Source organism: Schistocerca cancellata, chromosome 6 (genome assembly GCF_023864275.1).
Source record: "Schistocerca cancellata isolate TAMUIC-IGC-003103 chromosome 6, iqSchCanc2.1, whole genome shotgun sequence".
NCBI classification, from domain to species: Eukaryota; Metazoa; Arthropoda; class Insecta; order Orthoptera; family Acrididae; genus Schistocerca; species Schistocerca cancellata.
The window spans coordinates 347,223,921-347,251,823 of record NC_064631.1 but is presented as its reverse complement, the minus strand read 5'-3'; the positions used below and the strand labels follow the sequence as shown (position 1 = coordinate 347,251,823).

General features: G+C 42.5%; 1 protein-coding gene across 1 annotated transcript in view; it reads right to left on the bottom strand.

The window, feature by feature from the left end:
* Positions 1-12,245: 12,245 nt before the first annotated feature.
* The window catches only part of LOC126191163 (farnesyl pyrophosphate synthase-like), a 266,033-nt gene continuing 250,375 nt past the window's right edge, over positions 12,246-27,903 (bottom strand). Inside the window, exons 6-8 of the mRNA XM_049931935.1 lie at positions 26,495-26,572; positions 20,452-20,583; positions 12,246-13,257 (exon numbers count right to left, since the gene is read on the bottom strand). Of these exons, the coding sequence (XP_049787892.1) occupies positions 13,057-13,257; positions 20,452-20,583; positions 26,495-26,572 (411 nt within the window). The 3' untranslated portion in view covers positions 12,246-13,056. The remainder of the gene's footprint in view (positions 13,258-20,451; positions 20,584-26,494; positions 26,573-27,903) is intronic.

Sequence of the window (27,903 nt, the reverse complement as noted above, 5' to 3'; positions counted from 1 at the left end):
GGTCGCAGTGTTCTACAGGCAGAGATATAATGATATTCTTAGCCGCGGTAGAGCCGTGGTGGTGAGAAAAGGTCAGCGGGGGCATAGTCGCGAGTTTCCGGTCACTACAAGTAGTTGTCCGAGTACGCCAGCAAGTACGGACGTGGTTATTGTCTTCGCGCTTCGGTCTGAGCGAGTATAAAATGGACAAGTTTCTTATAAGATCAGTGCAGCCCTTCACACCTGGTACAAGTGGAAGTGGCGGAAGCGAATCAAAATCGAAAAAAAAAGAAATAGACTTTATGACGACAGTTATCTGAAGTATGGATTTACTGTCATGAACAATAACCTCAATGTGTAATTTGCGGCGAAGTATTGTCACTTGAGAGTATGAAACCATCAAAGCTTCTGCGTCACCTCTCAACTAAACATTCCAAGAAAGCTGATAAAACGGCCGCTGTGGCCGAGCGGTTCTAGGCGCTACAGTCTGGAACCGCGCGACCGCTACGGTCGCAGGTTCGAATCCTGCCTCGTGCATGGATGTGTGTGATGTCCTCAGGTTAGTTAGGTTTAAATAGTTCTAAGTTCTAGGGGTCTGATGACCTCAGAAGTTAAGTCCCATAGCGTTCAGAGCCATTTGAACCAAAGCTGATAAACCGTCGGATTTCTTGGAAAGGAAACTGAAAACACTTTACCAGCAGCAAACTACTATGATTCAGGTAATAAAACAGTAATCTTATTCGGCCGATTTTTATACGTTTTTCTGATTTAATAGTATTTTGATCTGGTTTTGGGTATCCAGTGTCAACGAGAAAGCTTTACTAGCTAGCTACCGAGTCGCTAAAGCACGGAAGCCGCATACAGATGCAGAGAATCTTATTTTGTTAGCAGCCCTGGATACAGTTGAAATTATGTTAAGTATGCAAGAGGCAAACAACCTAAAACGCATTCCACTTTCTGATAATACCATTGAACGCAGAATATTCGATATGGCCAGTGACATTCGAGAACAGTTAGCCGAAAAATTAAAGAAGAGCCCACATTTTGCTTTGCAGTTTTATGAATCTACTGATGTTTCAATTTGTAGTATCTGTGCGCTTTGAAGTAGATGAAAGTATCATGGAAGTCATTTTATTTTGCAAAGCACTCCGTGCGAACACTACTGGCCCGTGTTTGTACATGTTTTTAGAAAGTACTCGCAACTACGAGACTGATTGGACAAAATGTATCGCCATTTGTAGTGATGGTACTGTAGCTATGACTGGCAGTAAATCTGGGCTCGTCGCGAAGTTAAAATCAATAATGCCAAATTTTTCGTGGACACACTGCTTTCTTTATCTACGAATTCTCGCACCACGATATAAATGATATGTTTAAGAGATGAACATAGATGTAAACTCTATTACAGGTAAAGCTTTGCAAACTCGACTGTATAGGATCATTTGTGAAGACATGGATTCGCTCCATCAAAATCTTCTTTATCACGCAGAGGTCAGGTGGCTTTACAAAGGAAAGGTATTGACACGAGTTCTGGAACTAAAAGCTGAATTGTTAATGTTCTTACAAGATTCTAAATCTGGATAAACGAATTACTTTTGTGACCCTGTTTGGCTATTAAAATTATCTTTTCTCGCGGATATTTTTAATCACCTAAATATTTTAAACAAGAGCCTCCAAGAGAAAGAGGAAAACATTATAACAGCTAAGTATAAAATCAAAGGATTCCTCGCTAACTTAGTTTGTGGTCAACGTTTTTACAAAAGATGACGTTTGAGTCTTTCCCATGCATTCAGACGATTGTCGAAGAAATTTGCAATGGACCAGTCGGTGGTACTAAGTCTCACTTTCCTTGCATGATATAGAGCTTGCATAATTTGGATCAGAAACTGTTAAGTTACTTTCCAGAGCGGAGCTCTGACGCCGACAACGGTCATAGATGGATACTAAATCCTTTTTTATATAATTATGTCAGTACAGCTGGCTGATCTGTCACGATAACGAAAGAAACACTTGTAGATCTAGCAGCTGACGGGGTGCTTAAAATAGAATTTAATCCGCAAGATATTGACGTCTTCTGTATGAAGAGAAAAGAAGAGTATCCACAGCTGGCAAAGGAAGCTTTGAAATTATTAGTGCCATTCGCCACTTCCTACCTTTGTGAATTAGCGTTCTCTTCAATGATGAACATAAAAACTAAGAAGAGAAATAGACTTCAACTAGAAAATGATTTGGTAATTTGTGTCTCAAAAATAGAACCACGATTTGAAAAATTATTAATAAATAGACAGGCACAGCTTTCTCAATGAGACTGTTGTATTTTTATTGTAGTCTAGGACCTATAACCCTTGCTTACTTTCATCTGGCTAAGTGGTAACCGAGGCAGATATCGCTGGTGTCGCCCTGTGTTTAATAACTGTTCAAAGCAATAAAATCTTAATAAGCGTCAAGTATGTTTTTTAATAATACAAATGAGAGACATTAGTCATAAGGCATCAAACTGCAGTTGTGCCGATAAAGCACTGTGCATTTACGTATAATCGCTGGATCGTACCATTATTGTTATTGAGTTTACTCTTGACGGTATGGCTTATGCTCCGAGGGAAAGAAATAAGACAAAACGCGGAGGAAAGAAAGAGCGTAATGTTTAACATCAGTTTTATTATTATTACGACGAACAAAGTACATTAGCCGCTCCGACAAACACAGTGCCGCCGACAATGCAGTATTCAGCTGTACTGTTAACGACCTCCTCGCGCTGCAATTACTGAAACCGATACCTCAGCTCGGATCTCCTCGACGATGTTGCCAAATTCTCTGTGACGGTGTTGCAAGCAAGACTCATGTTACTTCGTAGCCTTGAAATGCCTCTACATGAATTCCATTTTAGATATGTCGTCGTTAACCAACACGAATTCAATAAAGCTGCGCGTTAACTAATACGTATGCAGATGTTTCATTCAGCTAGCCGTCTTCTGTGTTTATGACTCATTTTGAAGAGAAGGCAAAAACAATTTTCTTTAGACGACTTCTTGTAAAAAAGGATGTACATTTTATAAACTGTTTTAGTATTTTTTCGGAATGGAATGCATTATCCTTTTTTTACGTGAATTCCACCTGAAAAATGTGTTTCGCATAACGAGTGTTTCGCAATGCAGGAAAGACTCAAAAGTGAATTATCCTCATTAAACGGGGTCCCACAGTACGGTCAGTTTGTAAACAAGATCTTTTTCGAATTTCTCACAATTACGTATTGGATCGTCTTCATTTAGTTACTGATCGGTTCCTGAACACGTTTTGCGTTTATTGATCGTTAACACGGTGTATTGGTTATAAAATAATCTACATTATGCTCAATTCAGAATTAATGCTAAACAAATAATTACATAATTTTAATAAAAAATAAATACCGTTTTCCATAGGCCTACGCTTTTGTATCACAGAACCCCTACTTTTGAGACATGTAGCAGGATGGTTACTTCATTTACTTTCATTCGGTCTCAAAAGAAGAGAATATTTCTTTTTAATTAATTGTGAGAATAATATGTAGTATATATTTTTACAAATAACTACACAAATAAAATGAGAAATTAACTAGGTGACCAGCAACTACGATTTTTTGGGAATCCCGATGAAGCCATAGAACTAGGAAAATAGAAACAACGTCAACATGCAGTGTGTGAATTAAAGTCTGAGTTGAGCTCAGGCATCCTATATCCACTCGGTAGAAATTGCTGTACTTCGTGCCTTGTCTCACTGCTGCCAATCCTAGCGATCTATTGTTTGGTTCGAAGCTTGTTGCTGAAACGCATTCTAGTAGCCGTGGTGCCAAATCTTGCACGTGAGCTGTGTGCGTGTTGTTGCAGCCATTTTGTATCACATTTGAACTTGAGCGTCTTTTAAATGCGCTTTCATAAATTGTTCTCGTTCCTTGTGACATTTTTGTCACAGTAAATGATTGGCACGTAAACTAAGTTGTCAGTAATACACAAGACGCCGCCACTGCTCCACCGTTCCAGCCTGGAAGTTGATGTGGTCCTTTCCCTCTCCCTGCAAACCTCTCAGAGGTAAATACTATCTGTACAAGACTTAGTAACTCGCCGCCCTAGTTCCATTCCGCAGAAGTGGGAAGAGATCGAGGGACATCCTGTTGCTTCTCACTGCTACAAGTGTTTGTGTATATGAACTCTTCAACAGGTTTAAATTAAATTCGTATTCATTATTATAAATAATTACCACATCTGAAGGTGAGCGAATTTGCAAGGTGCTTTCACAAAACGCTGTCACTTCCGTGTGACATTTATTCCATAGCAGATGATCGTCATGAAACACACGTTACCAGCCATGCCGCAACTGCTTTCTGCTGCGACTGCGACCCCCTGAGCAAGGCTTGGCGACCCCCACAGCAGGCTGTTCCAACCGAGCTCCAGGGAGCCGGAGTGCTCCGGAGCGCTCACTGCGGCAGCTGGGAGCCCGCGTGGAGGGGGAAAGCGAACTCACCGCCCCTTGGCCGCATGAAGCCGCAACTGACGCAATAATCCGTGTTCAATGACAGCTATGATTAGCCGCGGGAGCCCTGTACCTCTGTTGGAGGATACCTTTCTGTTCATTGAGAGGAATGGTCGTCTGCAGTGTCTTGTATGTCATAAAGTATTTAATTCTGCAAAGAGGTACAATATACGACGATATTATACACGTCTTCACGCAGCGCACTACGATCAGGTAGAAGGCGTTGCACGCAGAGAACTGGTAGCCAGGCTTAAGAATGACATACCAGGAGATGTAAGTTCAAAAACGGTTTCGTAATACGGAGGGTATCAAAACATGCAACATAGTTCGTGTTCTGTAATGCGTTTATAATTTTCAGGTGAATGAGAGCGGAGAAAACAATACTGAATCTGCAATTCGAGCAAGCTACAGGGTCGCTTACATCATTGCGACGAGTGGCAAGCCGTTTTCGGTGGGACCACTCGTAAAATCGTGCATGGTAGCAGTTGCAGAACATTTGTTTCCAAGGGAGGTGCAGGCAATTGAAGGGGTTGAAGCAAGAACAATGTCTCGTCGAATCCTGGACATGGCAGGGGATTTAGAGACACAGCTCAGGAAAAAGGCGGAGAGCTTTGTTGCATTTTCGCTAGCGCTCGACGAAAGCACCGACATATCGGACTGTGCTCAGCTTGCAGTCTTTGTGCGTGGTGTCGACATGGAGCTGCAAGTGACTGAACTCTTGGATGTGGTACCACTCGATTACACTGCAACAGGACGTGACATTTTTGAAGCTGTTTGTGAGTCAGTGGACAATATGAATTTACCGTGGGATAAGCTCCATTCTGTAGCGACGGACGGTGCACCACAAATGATCGGGCGTCACCAATGTTTTGCTTCTCGTTTGAAAAATAAACTCAGGGACGAATTCGGGAAAGACATTTTGACTCTTCATTCTCTTATTTACCAAGAGGCACTGTGTGCTGAAACAGTAGAGATAGGTGGCGTAATGAAAGATGTCGTGAAGTGTGTGAATTTTGTGCGGCCTCACGGTATGAATCATCGCCAATTCAAAGGATTCCTGAAAGACATGGAAGCGGAGTATGGGGATATACCTTACCACAGTAAAGTTCGTTGGCTGAGTAGGGGAAAAGTTCTTGATGTTTTCCTTGCCATTCGTGAGGAAATATCCCTTTTTCTCGAAATGAAAGGGGAAGAAACGCGTTGTCTGAAAGATATAAAATGTATATCAGACCTGACGTTCCTAGCTGACATAACTATGCGTCTGAATAATTTAAATCTGCCATTGCAGGGCAAAGGGCAGCTAATCGTTGACATGCACGACCAGATCAAAGCGTTCATGGAAAAGTTACGTTTATTTGAGAGGCAGATGTGTAATGGACATTTAACGTTCTTCAATCATCATGCTTCTTTAAAACTACCTGAAGGTACTACTTTCGGCGATTACCAAGCAAAGTTAAAGTAGCTCATCACGTCGTTTGAAACACGGTTCAGAGACCTCACTAGTTTGGAAATGGAACTTAAGGTGTTCAGCAATCCTTTTCAAGTTTCCCCCAATGACTTGTCACCGTCACTTCAATTGGAGATTATTGATTTGCAAAATTCAACTTTGTTGAAAGAGAAGTAATACAACACGTTGGATTTGTCACGATGGTATCGTTCATTACAGCAAAAAACATTTCCCAAGCTTCATAACAATGCCACTCAGATCATGTGCATGTTTGGATCTACGTATTGTTGTGAGCAGCTTTTCTCAGCAATGAAAAGAGTAAAAAGTAAGGAACGATCGTTTCTTCAGGATGCAACAATGAAGGCCATCCTCCGCATTAACGCTGATAACACTTTGACGCCTGATATTTCCGATCTTGTAATGAAAAGAAAATGTCAAGCTACAGAGGCCCAATAAATTTAGCATGCAATTTCTTGTAAAACAGTTGTTTCTTATTTATTTCCTGAACATCGTATTTCGTGGTGTAGCATGTCACCACGTCTTAGCAGCTAAGAGTATGAGATTGCCGATCTTGTAAGACGCAGCTGGCACATCAAAACGCTTGCCTTGCCGCCTGCCTCAGGCAGCCGTGCCACGTGCCGGCGTGCTGGCCCACTTGAATGGTCACAGCGAGCGACACGGCTCCCTGGAGCAGGGAGCGCTCCGCGGCTCACAACGGAGGAGACGAGCTGGAACAGCCTGCCCCGGATGGTCGCGACCAACTAGTTGAAAAAAACTGCGCTATACCAACCGTGTCGTGGCCGGCTGCTGAGCAGGACGTGATTGGACCATTTCTTGGTATAAGTTCAACGTGATGAAAGTGTCCAACAGTGACATGGCTGACTACAAAGCGGGAGGCAGTCGGACCGTATCTCATGATGGGCTATCTCGCAGCGCTCATGCTGTACAGATGATACGTTGCCAAATGTTGAGGCGGTCGGTGGGGTCGGCTGTACCTAGGTTGGATTGGTGCAGGCAGTGGCGGAGGCTGGGGCGGCTGGGGTGTTCATTGGTAGGAGGATATGAAGCTTTTTTTGACGTGGTGTGTTGTAGCTGTCGTTGTTGTTTCATTAGCACTGTAAAAGCGAGAGCGCCCTCTCTTGATAGATGCAAAGATGTAGCGACATAATCGATGCTCATAAGTAGCTGATACCAGTGTGTTAGTTGTCGAGCTATCGTCATGTTATCTGCTACACGACTGTCATGCTAGGCGTCCGCTATTAGATCATTGTCTACAAGTTTCATTGATGTTCTCTGGATTAATGTTTGATAAAGACTGGGTCCTCAGAATGTGAATTAGCCATTAGCATGTCGAGGGATAAATGACCGTATAGATTGTTGTTTGTTTCCTTATGGACCGCGTCAGGTGTAGCTGTTTGTTCGCACAGAATTCAAGCATATTTTAAGTGGCATAAAGAGACCGTCGTTGCTTTTCTGTTGAGTAAAATTTAGAATGTGGTAGTGTCCTCTAGACAGGCCCGAGTAGGGTGGCTGTAAAGCTGGTCATATAATATCTTCCCTTAGCTTTAAGAATTCACATTTACACTGTACCCTGTGCACGAAAATTTTCAGGCTGGTATGTGAGACAGCTCCTGGTACCTTCACCTGCTTGGCCAGCGCTGATAAGTCTGCTAGTTCAAGGAGCTGAGTCAGTAGAACGATCTCTGCCGAGAATGTGAGTGATTCCCATACACGATTTCTGTTAGTGATCGGAGTATATCTTCTTTGAATGCTGTTCAAACTCCTAATAGTACCCATGGCAAGATTTCCATCCACAATCCTCCTTACCACATGTAGCTTTTTGGGTTCTGTGTCACTGCTCCACAAGCCTGTAACTCTTGGAGTGGTATGCAGTTGTACGATTATGCATAATGCCATAGAGGTAGGAGATACCTCAAAGAGACTGGTCTTATATAGGCTGCCATAGACTGTCATTATCCTTTCAGAGAAGCCGAATCAAGCTATCCAAGCGTCAATCTGTTGACTCTGCTGTAATGTCTTTAATTGGGACTGCAGCTAACAGACAAGAAAATCGTTCAGTAATCAATAGTAAGTGTCTGCAACCATTCAGTTCCTGAAAGGAACCGACGAGGTCTAGATGCACGTGTCGAAAACGTGCTCATGGTATGTCAAAGTGTCCTAGTTGAGTTTGAGCATTATGACCAACTTTGCTGCGTTGGCACGCCAAGCGAGCTTGTGCCCAGGCTCGGCAGTCATGTTTAATGTCTGGCCAAACTAAACGTTCAGTGACAAGCTGTACTGTTTGCCTAACCCCTGAGTGTGCCATGTTGTGTAATTGTTAGACAATGTGCGGTGCATTAATGTGGGAACTAGTGGTCCAATCTTATTCTGAGATACATCGCATAGAATCTGGACATTAGTCCGAGGGAATGTCCGCTGTTCTATGTGGAATTGGTGGAATCACTGTTAAGTAAGCCGATAATAGTCACGGTATTGCTCTGATATTCTGCTACTTTGTCGTTGTCTAATTGTAGAGAAATAACACTGATCAGTGATAGTTAGCCCGCGAGTATGTTATTGGTGATATGTGACTTTTGAAGTCAATGTCTGCTGGCGACAAAAATTCTTCGCATCTGAATGCCCCACTCCAAATACTGGGAATGGACAAAAATATGGGAACACCAAAAACACACCTCATTATCATGCCAAATACGGTGTAGGAAACTTGCTGGCAATCAAAATAGCTTCCAGTCCTCTCCGAATGCATATAGACAATTCCTGTGTGATTTTCAAGGGTATCTTATCTTCCTGCAAAACAGTGGTAAGTTCAGGTGACGATGATGGAGGTGGCTACCGATCAGGTACCCTTCCCTCCAAAGTAGATCACAAAGATTCAATAATATTGAGATCTGGTAAATGCGGTAGCCAGGGGATGTGCGACAATTCATCCTCGCCCTCGCCAGTCCCAGACAATGCGAACTGTGTGATCAGCGGCCCTCTATTCTTGGAACTCAGCACCACCATTGGCTAACAGATTTTTTATTTTGTGATGGACCTGATCAGCCAAAACGTGCACATTATCCTTGGAAGTAATTCGACCTTGCAGAGTAAACATGGGGCGCATGGAATATCGCAATACGGCTGCCTAAATCATCACCGATTCCCCGCAATATTTCACTCTTGGCAGCAAGCAGCCTCTATCGTAGACCTGGGACGACGTACGCGAGACGTAAACCCGGTCAAAAGTTGGAAACAGTAGGACACAAGATTCATCCGACCAAATGACTGACAGTAAAACATTCTCAGGTTTCAAGCCGCGTCAAGTGGTTTACTGCCCACGAGCTTTCGGCAGAGATCTCCTCTGTGAGATGTTTATATTTTCCCACCTCCGCGTTGCAAATGTTTTGAGTGAAATGCCCAGTCGATGCGCTGTTGTTTTCACGTCAATTCTACCAACAGTGAGAGTTGTTTAGTTCTCGGGGTTTTGTTAAAATTCCTGGATTCATGTCTCGTCGATGTGCAGCCTATGAAAAGGATTGCGGAAGACTCTCAAATAAATTCCAAAGTACAGTGCAGTTTTAATACCAATATATTTCCAGGACTCAGGTGTCCGAGCCTGGTGAACTGTACCAGTTACATCACATGTACCCAAAGTTGACATCAAACGACACAGTGTTCACAACAATCAACAAACGAGTGAGCCTACAATACATTTGCTCGCAAACCTAGCCAAAAAACGAGTGCCCCAAGGCGCCTGCGTGAGCTCTATTTGTACTTTTGTTAACAATTACCTACAATGAAAATTACAATTTTATGTAAAATCACAATTAAAGTTAAACCAAATATGAGCTACACATTGCTAAAAATTTACAATCTCAGTGCTGAACAAGGTGAACCTATTTTCAACTTAGTTACGAGTTAATATAACATTTTCTGACTAATTATGTTACAGGTAACAATTACATTTCTAAATTTGTTTATAATAAATCAACTAGTGTCTGAATTTTAGTGCTAACATATATCGGAGATTCAATTAACGTGCTTTATTTATATGTTCTATTTAAATTGCTGTAGTAATTTTATAGTGATAGGTTTACTGGTACATCCTGACCATGTGCTACATTTCTTTCGATTAGTTACAGTATTAATCTCACATTTATATTATGTTTCTCGCATAAGAACAATGTTAATCAGCAAAGCATCGTTTTCGAAGTATATGTATACTGAAATAGTGTTTTTTTGTATGTAATTTGGAAACAGGTCACTTTACAATTGAACAATTAGGACTGGTGTTTATCTTTAATGCTCTCCGAGGGTTTCTGATAGGTAGCAATGAGATACAGTAATATTTCATCTGCCATTGTCAGGTGGATGACTGTCGTGTGATTGTCATTGCGCCGTCGCTCTGCTGTATAAGCACGGCAATGACAACCACACGACAGTCATCCACTTGACAATGGCAGAGGAGATCTCTGCCGAAAGCTCGTGGGCAGTAAACCACTTGACGCGGCTTGAAACCCGAGAATGTTTTATCGACGGATATCGTCGCGAAAGCATGCATTTGTACAAATGACTGTCTTCCTTCGCTCCCTAGTTCGGATTTTACAACTTCGGACATTTGCATCACTGATAGATGGTTTCGATTTCCATCTAATCCTGCTTCTGGAGCAACTTTAGTGTTGTTTTGATGCAGACATGGCTCGCGAGTGCTGCATTCGGTTCTCCTGCAATGACTTCAGCAGCTGTCATTCTCTTATTTTTCGTCACAATCCTCTTCAATGACTGTCCGCTACGATCACTCAACACACATTTTCGTCCCCGTTGTGACTTGCAGATGATGTTTTTCGGCTTTCCCTGTATGCGGTATAAATCTTCGATGTGGTGTTTCTTGAAATAGCAGACACTTCGAGTACCTTGGTTACGGAAACAACAACCATACGATCACCAACAATTTGCCCACATTCGAATGCGCTTAGCTCCAACATAATGAGCTCAAAACTACATAGAACCCTGTTCTGACCACATATGACGCTTACAATGTGCTGAGGACATTGCACAAATGCCGTTTGCGCTCGGATATAACAGCGCCACCTGCAGGATTGGCTGACATTTGCATTTATGTTCAAGCATGCATTTCTCGCAATATTCCCTCATATTTGTCCAACCCCTGTATATTACCACGTTATGTAAGCAGGTAACTACTTTTTTGGTTTTAATTTCCAAAGATATTATATAGATATCACTTATGAAAGTGTGCACACATCTTCTTGACGCTTTCAACGGGAGAATGTTTTGGTAAGTCAGGACTTTTCTCAGTAATGAGATAATTTCTTGCTTATAGGTACCATGGAACATATGAAGGGCTTATTTCAACAGTGGTACAAGTCCATTACCTCCACTTTTTTGCCTATAATGTTTCTGAAATTAATGATCCAAAACAAACAGAAAGATGAGATTAGATTAGATTAGATCAGTACTTGTTCCATAGATCATGAATACGACACTTTGTAATGATGTGGAACGTGTCAGGTTAATAAAAGGTGTATATACAAGATATTACATTACAGAAAATATTATATGACAATTAATATTTTTAATTTCTTTTTTTGTGAGGGTTGGGGAAATTACCCACTTACTATATCCAAAAATTCATCTAATGAGTAGAAGGAGTTGCCATTAAGAAATTCTTTTCATTTCCTTTTAAATGCTATATGGCTACCTGTCAGGCTTTTGATGCTATAAGGTAAGTCACCAACGACTTCTGTGGCAGCATAATTTACCCCCTTCTGAGCCAAAGTTAGATTTAACCTTGAGTAGTGAAGATCATCCTTTCTCCTAGTGTTGTAGCCATGTACAATGCTATTACTCTTGAATTCGTTCGGATTGTTAATAACAAATTTCATAAGTGAATATATACATATTGTGTGGCTACAGTGAAGATACCTAGCTCTTTAAATAAGTGTCTACAGGATGATCTTGGATGAGCTCCAGCAAATATTCTGATTACACGCTTTTGTGCAATGAACACTCTTTTACTCAATGATGAGTTACTCCAGAATATGATGCCATACGAAAGCAGAGAATGAAAATAGGCGTGGTAAACTAATTTACTGAGAGGCATAGGTTCATCTCTAGCAAGAAGCCATATGCTTTAATATTTCTGGTATCTCAACTGCAGATTTTTCAGCGCTCATTTAACTTTAGGACTCTGTTTCTCAATATGAACAAAAATTGACTTGTACCACTATTGAAATAAGCCCTTCATATGGAAAGTATGGCTGTGAATGATGGATTTGAAAGAAATAAGGCATAATACATAGTAATTGTCCAATTTATTAACAATAAACATTATACGTATATACAAAAACACTGTTGACAGTATTTACATATTACTTATGTCGAAGAAATGAAATGATAAAGACATTATTATTAACACTTGAGTATATAGTATTGCATAATTCTTTATAAGACAGAAGAAGATATTATATTCAGTAATTAAGGCAACTGGCAATATCGAGAAAAGTAACTTTTATTTGTGGCCATTCTGAAGCTGGATATGCGCATTACGTATCCAGGTGAGACTGACCCATAGACTCATGCGACACAGACTGTTCATTCGCAGGATAAATTTTCAGGAAGTGTGAAAGTCATAAATTTTATGCATTGGTAATCGAACGACGACTTCGGCAAACGAGGTGAAAGAACAACACTACGAAATTTGTATGATGCACAAACTTTTATTTTCAAAGCCTACCACTCCTGTTGTCAGTTTTCTGTCATTTTCCCCGCCGATCTTCAAACGTGTCTGTCACTATACCAAAAGCCACAACCTATTGCCGACCAGACACGTAAGTTAGAAAATGGGGACCAAAATTAGAGATTCTACGTACCGTCTAAAGTAGGTGACTGCCGCAAACCATGTGAGAGGTTCAATTACAAGTTTTTATGTCTTAATAATGAGAAAACCATTTAGGAAACTCGCTAGAGAACTAAGCAGTTCTTCTCTAGTATCGTGTCTTTCCATCACACACGCCCTGCACCGTTGAAAATTTAACTCCGCTATTGATCTAGGGGTCTCAATGGGCACTGTACGATCACAGCAGACAGTGGTGGACGAGACGGCTTCAGGGGTCCTTGACGTAGATCTTCTCGAGGAACTTGAAGAAGAGCTTGTGCGGCAGGCCGCGCGAGATCTGCTGTATCTGGGTGCAGAGCAGCTCGTAGCTCTGCTCCTCGTAGCTCTTGTAGGTGGCGGGCAGGCCCAGCTCGTCGTACAGCTGCCGCACCGCCTCCACCTTCTCCGGCTCCTTACTGCCGTAGCACTCCTGTAACAGCGGGGACGACTCTTAGGTACCGGTACAAGGCCCCGAGGACACAAGTTGGTAAATAATAATAATGGTGTCTTTGTTTTCTTTTGTGTGGTGCAAGGGACTATACTGAGGGGTTGGCCAACAGGGGGTGCACAAACTGCCAAAAGGAAAGAAAAATAAAGAAAGATGGGATTATATCCAAGTATTGGTGCACATCGAAGTTGCAGACCCATTTCGACGTACACTCCTGGAAATTGAACTAAGAACACCGTGAATTCATTGTCCCAGGAAGGGGAAACTTTATTGACACATTCCTGGGGTCAGATACATCACATGATCACACTGAAAGAACCACAGGCACATAGACACAGGCTACAGAGCATGCACAATGTCGGCACTAGTACAGTGTATATCCACCTTTCGCAGCAATGCAGGCTGCTATTCTCCCATGGAGACGATCGTAGAGATGCTGGATGTAGTCCTGTGGAACGGCTTGCCATGCCATTTCCACCTGGCGCCTCAGTTGGACCAGCGTTCGTGCTGGACGTGCAGACCGCGTGAGACGACGCTTCATCCAGTCCCAAACATGCTCAATGTGGGACAGATCCGGAGATCTTGCTGGCCAGGGTAGTTGACTTACACCTTCTAGAGCACGTTGGGTGGCACGGGGTACATGCGGACGTGCATTGTCCTGTTGGAACAGCAAGTTCCCTTGCCGGTCTAGGAATGGTAGAACGATGGGTTCGATGACGGTTTGGATGTACCGTGCACTATTCAGTGTCCCCTCGACGATCACCAGTGGTGTACGGCCAGTGTAGGAGATCGCTCCCCACACCATGATGCCGGGTGTTGGCCCTGTGTGCCTCGGTCGTATGCAGTCCTGATTGTGGCGCTCACCTGCACGGCGCCAAACACGCATACGACCATCATTGGCACCAAGGCAGAAGCGACTCTCATCGCTGAAGACGACACGTCTCCATTCGTCCCTCCATTCACGCCTGTCGCGACACCACTGGAGGCGGGCTGCACGATGTTGGGGCGTGAGCGGAAGACGGCCTAACGGTGTGCGGGACCGTAGCCCAGCTTCATGGAGACGATTGCGAATGGTCCTCGCCGATACCCCAGGAGCAACAGTGTCCCTAATTTGCTGGGAAGTGGCGGTGCGGTCCCCTACGGCACTGCGTAGGATCCTACGGTCTTGGCGTGCATCCGTGCGTCGCTGCGGTCCGGTCCCAGGTCGACGGGCACGTGCACCTTCCGCCGACCACTGGCGACAACATCGATGTACTGTGGAGACCTCACGCCCCACGTGTTGAGCAATTCGGCGGTACGTCCACCCGGCCTCCCGCATGCCCACTATACGCCCTCGCTCCAAGTCCGTCAACTGCACATACGGTTCACGTCCACGCTGTCGCGGCATGCTACCAGTGTTAAAGACTGCGATGGAGCTCCGTATGCCACGGCAAACTGGCTGACACTGACGGCGGCGGTGCACAAATGCTGCGCAGCTAGCGCCATTCGACGGCCAACACCGCGGTTCCTGGTGTGTCCGCTGTGCCGTGCGTGTGATCATTGCTTGTACAGCCCTCTCGCAGTGTCCGGAGCAAGTATGGTGGGTCTGACACACCGGTGTCAATGTGTTCTTTTTTCCATTTTCAGGAGTGTATATCAAACGGTGGACTCCCGAGATGATGACAAGACGCACGACGAAAGACGAACGTATTGAAAACAAAAAAATACTACTTGGTATGAACGACACGACGTGCATCGACAACCAGTCGCTACATGAGTTTTATTTCATTAACGGAAGTGGAACGGTAAAGCTACAATTTACGTTTCATACAAAGTGTCATGATATATGAGTACGTGGTTTGCAGGAACCTAAGAGTACAGGTTGAATTACTATGACTGAAGCGATCAATAAACATATTTATCACACTGTTTGTCAAAAACTTTTGTCACGGTGTCCGGTAACAAACTTCTAAGCTTGTTACCCTCAGCCGACGTTCCGCTGTTGAAGTATAAAACAAGACGTGTATTTCCCGCTTCGAGACTTGATAGTGTCTAACGTTCGATACGTATCGCTTGCAGTGGGTCTGTAACTTCGATGCGCACCGATTCCTGGACATTACCGAAAGATGGTTAAGAATTAACTGGGAGAGATACGTGAGTTCTCATTTCCCTCAGGTTTCTACCTTTTCCCTACGAGGAAAAGGCTTTCCCTCGGCCTTCGACTCTAAGCGAACACCGTTGTCAGTGTAGTATCTACAGTCATTTAGTCCGATCAGCATCAGGCTGTATCGCTAATATGGTTTTGTGGTAAGAGTGGTTGGTTCACACGACTAGGTTACGTTCAACAAGGGAGTTCTTGCTCCTACTTCGCTACGGGTTTGAACATGGAACATCACATCGGAATACAAACCATGACATGGACGAAAAATTAAACAAATGTATTTTCATGTCTTGAATGACTGTAAGACAATTGCGGAGAGGAGTATTCAAACCCCATAATGGAGCATGACTAGTCTCTTCACTCATTTTAAAACAAGGAAAGAAAACAACGAGCAACGGAGAACCGTAAGTAAAGCGGTGTTTGGTAATATCTGCGGCAAAAATGCTTGCTTAGGTTGCCAGTGTGGAAACGCGGTTGTTCAGACCCGACCTCTAGCGATATCTTACGCAACAATAGTTCATATCATTCCCCCCACCAACCACTACCTAAAACAGCGACGTTAAAGTGTCTGCATAATGCCGATGTGGAAAACACAGCACTTAGATGCATTTGGTTTAACTAACTCTGTTAGAAGTTGCTAAACCAAGTGCATCTAAGTGCTGTGTTTTCTATACTGGAAAGTAATCAATCCGGTTCCTCATAGAATCAGTTCTTATACAACGCTGGAGCGATGCGATCAAGTAGCTGCACCTGCTTCAAAACGTAAAATGCCTGTAAATACAGACCATCTGAAGATGAACCTTCAGTGGCTCACAAGCTAGTTAATGGAAGAATCACTCTGTTTAAGTTGTTGATTGTAATATTAATTCAAGGCATTCGCTATTTTAACCATAGCTGCAGATTCAACGCCAGTCATGTACGAAATAAATTTAAAGATCTTGATAAGATTTCAAATTGGTCCAAATACTGCAATTTGTTTTTAATGTTAATCACTCTGAAACTGTCCATTTCACGAAACGCAAAAAATGTAGCGTCTTATGATGACTTCAATCAGTCAACACAAAAACATCGGGTTGTCGCAATTTGCGGTGATAAGAAATGGAATAATCAAGTATGTTCTTAGGAAACTTAGGCTCATTGATAGGACGCTGGGTTAATGCTACTAGTCTGCAAAGGAGATTCCTTACAAACCACTCGTGTAGTCCATGACACGCTGGAACGACAACGATCTCCTTCAGAGACGTGACAAAACAGTCAGTCTAGGTCACACCTAATATTTATGTATTTGGTAACTAGTTCGAGACAAAAATTTACCAGCTGCAAATGACATTGGCAAAATAAACAGCCAAGCAAAGGTACTTAGAGTAGGACGCCAATGGTAGCTAGGACGGCTGGAATAGTGAGCGTGCGCCCGTATGATAACCTTTGGCGTCCTACTGAAGTATCCTTGTTTGGCTGTTCGTATCGCCTATGTTACACTCTCTGGCAAGATGTAAACGTTGTAATAGTTATTTGTAATGCACAAAGGGGGCAGCTTCTTCAGATTCTAGCCGCTAACATCGGACTTTTAAATTTTTAATGTCCTTTTAAGTATTTTAAATATATTTGTGGACTATAATCAATGTTATATTATGTTTACACGTACAATATGAGGTTATTTTCTATTGTGCATACGATGTTTGCTGGTTTCTTTGCTCACTGCTGTACTCTAATTATCACGTGTGGAAGGGTGAGCGGAGCTTTCTCATTGTAGCTCCTAGCATCTAAATGCTAGTCAGCAAACGTTGACTAGTAGCTTCTGGTATGTCCAACAGCTCCGTATGTCGTCTCTTCAAGTCACCAAGGATACATACATATTTTATCATGTTGCTGTAATTTAGTTTGTATGTTGATTAGTTTTAAATACTTGGCCCATTTTATCAGTTTTAGAATCAGTTGGCTTAAGATGATCACGTTTGACTTAAACCAAGTAGCAAAATACGAGTAAATAAACATTAGTTGCGATCGAGACTGACTGTCTTTGTTATACCATCCTATAATATTGCTCAAGAGTGTGGGACCTATGCCAAATAGGACTAACTGGAGATACCGAATGTACACAATCAACGCCAGCAGGTATGAACACAGGTTTTTTTGTGCTTGGGAAACATCACAGAGATGCCGAAAAAATACTGATTTGGCAGACGCTTGAACGAAGATGTCAACTGTCTTACGAAAGCCTTGTTACAAAGTTTCAAGAACCTTCATAAGTGAGGAAGAGTTATCGAAGCAGTCTTGGCAACATGTTGGCGAGCACTGTAAAGCGAGGCCGTTGATTGCTTTGGACGAAGAGCGGCACGCCAGGGTACAGTCATTGTTAAGTAGGCAACCAAAAACATTTTTCCATGAAGGCATTGGCCATCTTGTTTCACAGTGCGACAAATATAGTAACATTTATAGCGATTACTTTTGAAATAATAAACACATTTACTTATTTGTTCTCCATCTGTCTCATTTTCATTTGACTGCCCCCTTATACTACAGAAACCTAAGTATCGCTCCTGTAGTGACCGCGAGGTCAAAATTACATTAATTACACTGAGGTGACAAAATCTGGAAATGGGACAAAACTGCTGCGTATAGCGATATGCACATACAGATGGCAGTAGTATCGCGCACACAAGGTATAAAAGGGCATTGCATTGGTGGAGCTGTCATTTGTACTCGGATGTTTCATATGAACAGGTTTCCGACGTGATCATGCCCGCAGGGCTGGAATTAGCAGACTTTGAACGCGGAATGGTAGTTGGAGTTAGACGCAAGGGACATTCCGTTTTGGAAAGCGTTAGGGATTTCAATATTCCGAGATCCACAGTGTCAAGAGTGTACTGAGAATATAAAATTTTAGGCATTACTTCTCACCACGGACGACGCAATGGCCGACGGCCTTCACTTGACGACCGAGAGCAGCGGCGTCTGGGTAGAGTTGTCAATGATAACAGACAAACGACACTGCGAGAAATAACAGCAAAAACTATTGTGGGACGAACGAAGAACGTATACGCTAAGACAGTGTGGCGAAATCTTACGTTAATGGGCTACGTCAGCAGACGTCGCGACTGCCTTCGCTAATAGCACAACATCGCCTCCAGCGTCTTCCCTGGGCTCGAGAGCATATCGTGTGGACCCTTCAGGACTGGAGAACCATGGCTTGGTCAGATGAGTCTCGATATCATTTGGTAATAGCTGATGGTAGGGTTCGAGTGTCGCAAGGACCACGCGAAACCATGGACACAAGTTGTCAATAAGGCAGTGTGCAAGCTGGTTGTGGCTTCATAATGGTGTGGGCTGCGTGTACAAGGAATGGACTGGATCTTCTGGTCCAACTGAACGGATTATTGACTGTAAATGATTATGTACGTCTTTTTGGAGCCATTTACAGCCGTTCGTGCACTTCATGTTCCCAAACAACGATGGAATTTTTACGGATGACAATGTGCCATGTCACCGGGGCAAAATTGTTCACGAGTGGTTTGAAGAATATTCTGCGCAATTCGAGCAAGTGATGTGGCCACCCAGATCTCCCGACATGAATCCCTTCGATCATTTATGGGACCTAATCGAGAGGTCAGTTCGTGCCGAAACTCCTTCACTGGTAATACTTTCGCAGTGATGGCGGTTATACAGTCAGCATGGCTCAAATTCCTGCAAGGGAATTCCTACGACTTGTTTTCCATAAGGTTTTTGATACCGTTCCTCACAAGCGACCATTAATCAAATAGCGTGCATATGGAGTATTGTCTCAGTTGTGTGACTGGATTAGTGATTTCCTCTCAGAGAGGCCACAGTTCGTAGTGATGGACGGTAAATCATCGAGTAGAACACAAGCGATATCTGGCGTTCCGCAAGGTAGTGTCATAGGCCCTCTGCTGTTCCTGATTTACGTAAATGATCTAAGTGATAATCTGAGCCAGCCCCCTTAGATTGTTTGCAGATGACGCTGTAATTTACCGTCTAGTAAAATCATCAGACGTTCAATTCCAATTACAAAATGATCTAGAGAGAATTTCTGTATCGTGCGAAAAGTGGCAATTGGCACTAAACAAAGAAAAGTGCGATGTCATCCACATGGGTACTAAAAGAAATCCGATAAATTTTGCGTATACGATAAATCTCACAAATCTAAGGGCTGTCAATTCGACTAAATACCTAGGAATTACAATTACGAGTAACTTAAATTGGAAATACCACATAGATAATATTGTGGGGAACGCGAAACAAAGACTGCGCTTTGTTGGCAGAACACTTAGAAGATGCGACAAACCCACTAAAGAGGCAGGCCACATTACAATTGTCCGTCCTCTGCTGGAATATTGCTGCACGATATGGGATCCTTACCAGGTAGGATTGACGGAGGACATCGAAGAAGTGCATAGAAGGGCAGCTCTTTTCGTGTTATCGCGCAGTGGGGGTGAGAGTGTCACTGATATACGCGAGTTGGGGTGGTAGTCACTGAAACAAAGGCGGTTTTCTTTGCGGTGAGATCTATTTACGAAATTTCAATCGCCAACTTTTTCTTCCAACTGCGAAAATATTTTGTTGGCACCCACCTAAGGAGGAAGGAATGATTATCATAATAAAATAAATCAGAGCTCGAACGAAACGATTTAGGTTTCCCTTTTTCCCACGCGCCATTGGAGAGTGGAATGGTAGAGAAGTAGTATGAAAATGGTTCGACAAACCCTCTGCCAGGTACTTAAGTGTGAATTGCAGAGTAACCATGTAGATGTTGAATCCATGCCACGTCGAGTTGGTGCAATATTCCGGGCAAAATGAGGTCCGATGTTATATTAGGTGGTGGACTTTTGTCACCTCAGTGTATTAGCGCGCCCACAAATATGCAAGCAATAATCTTCCCGCACCACATACACAAATAGACAATAATAATAGTGACTGCAACATTCCACGCAACGTGGTTTGCCATACCGCGAAGGTACTGAGAGCAATTCTGTACACCACTGCCTCGGTATTGCGGGGAGTACAGCAGCTCTGCGTACCTGCATGAAGCGGCGCTGCTGGTCGGACGCCCTCTGCAGGGCGACGACTGCCAGCCAGGTGCACTTGCCGTCCTGAATGTCCGTGCCGGGGCCCACCAGCGCGGGGTCGCCGTAGCAGTCCAGGAAGTCGTCCTGCAACAACGACGTTCATTTTGCTAAATAAGCTCTTACATTCGTGTACCGAGACACTGACAGAAGTGGAAAGTATTACGTAACGAAGCACCAGTCCAACATTTAGCGAAATTTGTGGAAATGTACCGGGTGATCAAAAAGTCAGTATAAATTTGAAAACTTAATAAACCAGGGAATAATGTAGATAGAGAGGTAAAAATTGACACACGTGCTTGGAATGACATGGGGTTTTATTAGAACAAAAAAAAAAAAAGCACCGCATATTGCTAGACGCGTGAAAGATCTCTTGCGCGCGTCGTTTGCTGATGATCGTGTGCTCAGCCGCCACTTTTGTCATACTTTGGCCTCCCAGGTCCCCAGACTGTCCGTGCGATTATTGGCTTTGGGGTTACCTGAAGTCGCAAGTGTATCGTGATCGACCGACATCTCTAGGGGTGCTGAAAGACAACTTCCGACGCCAATGCCTCACTATAACTCCGGACATGCTTTACAGTGCAGTTCACAACTTTATTTCTCGACTGCAGCTATTGTTGAGGAATGATGGTGGACATATTGAGCATTTCCTGTAAAGAACATCATCTTTGCTTTGTCTTACTTTGTTATGCTAATTATTGCTATTCTGATCAGATGACGCGCAATATGTAGGACATTTTTTGAACGTTTGTATTTTTTTGGTTCTAATAAAACCCCATGTCATTCCAAGCATGTGTGTCAATTTGTACCTCTCTATCTACATTATTCCGTGATTTATTCAGTTTTCAAATTTATACTGACTTTTTGATCACCCGGTACATGCCGTAGCGAGTATTATATGATTAAGCTCTCATTCCACTCCGAACTAGCGTCCACCATTACCAGTTTCAGTACTGGCCATCTTGAGCTTACATTTCAGGAAGATAATGTCGGCCTTTACACATGGCGAGAGTTTCTACTGCTTGTCTTCGTGCTTTACAAACCCTACCTTGTCCAGCAGTGTGGGTGGATCTCTCCCCAACTGAGAACGTTTGGAGCGTTATGGGAAGGGCCCTCCAACCAACTCGGGGTTTTGACGGTGTAACGCTGTAACTGGACAGAATAGGGAAAGATGTCCCCCAGAACGTCATCCAACAACTCTATGAATCAATGCCAAGCCGAATAACTGCATGCATAAGGGCCAGAGGTGGACCAATGCATCATTGACTTGCTCCACTTGTGAAGCTCTTTCTCTTGAATAAATTATCTAGTTTTTCTGCCGGCGGTTCTACGCGCTACAGTCTGGAACCGAGCGACCGCTACAGTCGCAGGTTCGAATCCTGCCTCGGGGAATGGATGTGTGTGATATCCTTAGGTTAATTAGGTTTAATTAGTTCTAAGTTCTAGGCGGCTGATGACCTCAGAAGTTAAGTCGCATAGTACTCAGAGCCATTTGAATCACTTTTTCTGAAATTGTAATCATTTGTCTGTCTGTGCGCGTATACCAAGTCTAGCGATTTCCGTCCCAGTCAGATAATTCCTTCGCGGTGCGTGTTTTTGGTTCAAATGGCTCTGAGCACTATGGGACTTAGCATCCGAGGTCATCAGTCCCCTAGAACTTAGGATTACTTAAACCTAACTAACCCAAGGACATCATACACAGCCATGCCCGAGGCAGGATTCGAACGTGCGACCGTAGCGGTCGCGTGGTCCCAGACTGAAGCGCCTAGAGCCGCTTGGCCACAACGGCCCGCGCGTCTTTTTCTAGAGTCTACATTAACTGCTGTTCCTTGTGCTCTTCGTAAGACTTTTCAAAATAAATCTAAATTTCGTGAATGTGGAAATGCATTGTTTTCACTACTAATTATGATAAACCTTGCGTATCACTTTTGCACTATAGGCGCCTCTAGCTCCTTCTCAGCCTGGCGTCCCAAGTCACCGCTTGTGCAGCTTGAAACTTAAACCGGCCGTGTACATTGTCTTGCTGGAATATACCATTTGGTACGCTGGTAACAGAGGGATAGTCTCAAGGGTTTCCCATTTCTGCTACATACTGGCGAACATTCAGCCATTTTTCAACAGTTAGAAAATCAGTGCTGTTGTCATATCCAATAGAAACCTACAACTTGATTCCAGGAGTTGGATTTGAGAATCGCAGCTTCCTGTGACCTTTAACCGGACCATCTACAGACGCGCCGTTCTGTGGCCCACTTCGCTGTGACTGTACAGAACGCAAGTCTTTGTTGTGTGTGGCTTGGCGTGAGTACTAAACAACGCGTGGTAACTCGAGATCTTGACCTAGTTTCCATTAGTTTGTTCCCGACTGTCTGTGGTGGCATTCTGCCAGTATTTCAGCTATAGTCATCTCTCCTTTTGTTAGGAACAGTAGAACAATCCTACGATCTTCTCGTGGCGTAGTCTTTGAGACAGTTCCTGTGCCTACTCTTCTTGCCACATGTCCTGAGTTCATCTCGTTACCACTCTTTCTACTGCTTTGCACTACACACAGCTGTCCGTCTAACCTATCGTTCTGATGCACCCATGCCCATGAGGATGCCCTGTTGCGACCTCCACTGAAAAATTCTATTAACGTCAGGCACACTTGAAGGCCATCGCGTACTTGCACTATTCTTCATCTTTAAGGAATGGCCTTTTTCTCTCCTGAAAATAAGCTAGCATAAAAAAGTAAATCAGTTATCCACCTGAAAATTGTTTTGAACAACTCAGTGCTTTAGTAGGTATGGGCAGAAGGTGGTATGCCATTGCCTTCCTCCTACCTCTGAACTGAGCCAGTTGTAGGTGGTTTAACATGGAATCCGAACAACGGTGCAGCCTGGCATTTTTAATATCATCAAACATTGCCAGAGATGAAAGAAGTGACAAGTGACAGATAAAAATCCTACAGTTGGTCAAGGATGGAATCCGAAACCTTTGGATTTGCAGCCAGGTACTTCACCACTGAGCCACAGCACCATAGCCAAGTTAGCATAAGCATTAAATTTTAATCAACATATCCCACAGGCAGGGAAATTTTGGCAGCGCTCTGTCAAGTCGTTCAAGATGTTAACACTTCCTACGTCTGCCGATGTATACTAAACATGACACTTTGTATGGAACTACGCTTTGTAAGAACTGGCGATAGTAAAGCTGTCTTTAACACGAGGGTCGTTGTAAGCAACGCAGTGCTTTAGAAGACATGGTCCTATTGTCTACCTCCAACACTTGAACTAAACTAATTTGAATAGCGACTTATAGGGGGATCTGAACTTAACGTGGGCTCCCAACTACGATGCAAAATAGCATCTGACGCATTAACAGATACTTGCCACGTGTGAAAGAAGGTAAGAATAGATATTATGAAATGTAATGAACTATGCTTTACTTCTTCTTTGACTTATCTGTATAGCGACAGAAATAGACTGCACCCTCTCCACTTCCCTCTGCCCCGTGTCCTATGCTTCTCCTTTAACCTACTAAACACTTCCTCCTTTTTTAGCAGCATCCAGCATTACAGTCTTTCTTCTTCCTTTCCCTGTCTAACAATCTTTCTTTTGATGATTCTTTGTTGTGGGCAATTTCTTCGCGATATATGTCTCATCCAAGTGTTTTCTTCATTATTTTATTCTAATTCTCCTATTCTCAGAAGCACTTCCTTATTTGTCATTCTGTCAGTCCATTTCACTTTTAGCACTTCTCTCCACAAAAACCTATCAAACTATCCAGTTCCACCGAATGATTTTAGAAGTTCCAAAGGAATGTTATTTATGCCTTCCGCCTTATTTGGTTGCAAGTCTTCAAAAGTTGTGTTAAACCCTAATATTGCATCTCTTCCATACCCCTCCCATTTCTTCTTCTGTCACGTCATCCGACAGTTCCTACTACGTCCCCTAGAGTCCTTCAGTATACTCTTTCAATCTATCTGCTCTCTCCTCCGAGTTTAATAGCGAAATTCCCATGCCACTCTTAATGTTAGCTCCCTTGCTTTTTAATTTCATCGAAGGTTGTGTTGACTTAAAAAGTGTGCTGAATCAGCCCTTCCAATGACCATTTCATTTTTTATTTCTCCGTATTTTTCCTGAAGATACTTCATCTTGTCTTCCCTTACATCCTATTTATTTCATTCCTTCTCCTCTGTATAAACTACAATTTTTCTACTTTAAGCGTCGTGTTCATTATGAGAGACGTGTGTAGGAGAAGCCAGTATGTTTCTCGGATTATTTAGGAACGTGGATCTCAGAATTCTATAATTAAGACTCTCCACAATGCACACCATCGCCTATTCCAGCTGGTTGAGATTTCAGATACTCTCATGCTGACAGAACAAACCAGCGCGGATATTGTAGCTCTCCTTTGTACGAGGGTTTGCTGAAATGCCTCCGAATTTTTTATGTGAAAAATCGTAATAACAAATGTTATTAAAATGCAACATCTTTATTCTTCAGGTCTACATATTTATTTCTCAATACAGTCATCCTGGCAACGAACACATTTCTCCAACGAGAGACAGGTTTGTTGAGGCCGTCACTGTAGATTGTTTGCCTTTGTTGACGGAGCCACAGCCTCATCTTTGCTTGCACCGTTTCATCACAATCAAATCGAAGTCCTAGAAGAGGCCCTTTAAGTGTTGGAAACAGCTGAAAATCGGATGGGGTCAAGAAGAGACTGTGTTGATGATGATCGATGACAGTAAACCCAAGGCGTCTGATTGTTGCTGATGTCACAGCGTTCGTGTGTGGTCTGGCATTTTCATGCAGAAGGAGAGAGTGTTCCATGTGCGGACGAACTCTTTGAATTCAAAACTCGATTACAGCACGCTGTTTCTTACGCACTGACACAGTTACCTTACACCCCCCATATTACACGCTTCAGTTGGGAGCCCTGTAGCGAAAGAGGGCTGCAAATATCCGGACATGAAGAATAAAGATGTAAAATGTTAATAACGTTTGTTTTATTTATAAAGCTTGAAGAGTTTTCACATAAAAAATTCGGAGGCATTACTTTTCAGCACGCCCTCGTATTTCTTATTTCTTCCACATGGCTTTCGTTTTCTATTGTCGAACCCCACTTCCTACGTACCCAAAAGATTTCGCCAGTTATAAGTTTTTCTTCTTTACAATGATATTACGACGTCACAGTTCCGTTGGCAGATTTACATCATCTTAGTCTTCATTTATCTTCATTCCATGCTCTTTCTCTCTAACACTTGCGGCCTCTCCATCGCAAATTGTACTTCCCCCCCAGATTCAGCCAACATCGCTTGATCATCTGCATACTCTCATAACTGTAGCTATCGCTTCTCTTCATACTGTTATGTCTCTTGTTTTACCAGCGCACTGTATTGTGCGTAGCGCTGTAGCCAGTTGTGATATTGCCGTAATTTAGTTTAACCTCTCCGATAAATAAGGTGCCCTCTGATTAATACTGGCTGTACATAAGAGGCATCCTAAAGACAGTAAATGTTACCCCAAAACCCATCTACTTTGCAAAACTATTCTAGTAGGACACTTATATTTGCAAGAGCGAGAGACTACCATATGACTAGCACAGAGGAATTTGGAGGTATTATTATGTAACAGAATCATCATTAAACTAAATATTATTAAGTAGTTTTCATGAAGTGATCTCTTATTTAATGTTAAAGAAAAAACACAGACATAATATTTAGTTCTTATAGATTTATTAAACGATCTGAACTTAGTAAAGGAACAAAATATTCAAAATGTTTTGGCACGCATATGATAGAGAATTTGTTTAAAAAAACAGTAGTATACCATTAAAGAGCTATCATCTGAATCTTTAAAAGTTCTGTCTAACAGTGAGGAAAACACATATTTAAGAATTTCAGTACACAGAACACCTGAAGAATTCAGATTGATGTAAATCATGACTTCTTTTATCCTTGATTTGTGTAACTGAACACACAGAATTTGAAAATTTTCCAAAGTGGTCAGATACCTACCATGACCTGGTAGAATTTTCCCATCTCCATCAGGATTGTCTTTGCCTGCCTGTGGATCTCCGGGTCCTGGATGCCAGCCTGTTAAAAATATGACAAAAACTGATGAGAATGGTGTTACAGTTGTTGCGTATTTCTTTTGGAAATAGCATCTTTAATAGCGGAATCACGGTGAATTACACGTGAGCTGTGACTTACGTTATCACATATACGTTTAGGATGTGGCGGCACAGTAAATTAATCGTCACATCATTACATACAACAGTAGATGACTCTATTCTTGTCTATTCAGTGTTGTCCACAAATCACACAAACATTATCTCTCGCTGGTCATTATACTTAACCGAATTAATAAATATAAATAAATATTATCAAAATTTTCGAATGTAGAAAATATTACAGGAATATAAAACCAGAACGCTGCATACATATTGTTTGCTCGATTTGTGACTATTGTTAGAATGCTTAGACAATTTTCAGACCGATTTAGAGGGATTTGGAAATAGTTGAAGATAACTATATTGTATAATTGCTAACATCCTGACTTCTTACAGTTTTTTTTCATTGTTGTCTTTCTGTACAGTCGCAAAGTAATGATGATAGAATAATGATTTAATAATCATCGAATCATACAAATTAAGCTATTTATCTCATTGTTATCTTACTAAATATTCGCGAAATTCTCAAGATAAAGTATTGACTATTGTCTGAACAGCCAAATAGGCAAAAAATGAGAAATGCTGCAACTGTATTAGAATTAGTCTCAATACTTTCAACTGATTTACTGATTAAAATACTTGAACAAAACCATATGTATTATTCAAAGAGACTAAATACCATTGGCAATGTAATGATGCAGATTTTAAGGGTTAAGAAGATCATAATGAAGGCTGGTAAGTGAATATACTTTTCATTATACTGGGTAGCTATAACTAAACTTTCACTACTTGAGAAGGCATCCATGAAAAACGAGTGATAGTAGGACAATGGAACTCTGTGGAAATATTTGTAAGGATATGCAGAAGAGAAATAACGTTGAAACCACTGAAAGAAACGTATTTTAATTTCCACTTGAGAGAGTAACATTGGTTAACTGCATACCATGTTCACGTTCCAGGTTACAACCGTTGCTCAATGAGAAGGGCATCTGCATCCAAGACAACCTGGAACCGCACTGGAGATACCATTTCGCAACTTCTCGCAGCACTTTTCGAACGGTGGACCATGTTATGTTCAACTTTCGTATCACAGCTCGTTCGCTACTTGCACGTCACACATTGCGTCCGGCATTCTCAGCCATGGCGCAGTAACTTCTTCAACAATTTTTGCCGCAGTTGGCTGTCGACCTCTTCTAGGAGCAATTCCGAATTCACCACTTAATTCGAACTTTCGAACCACGTTCTTCAACCCGG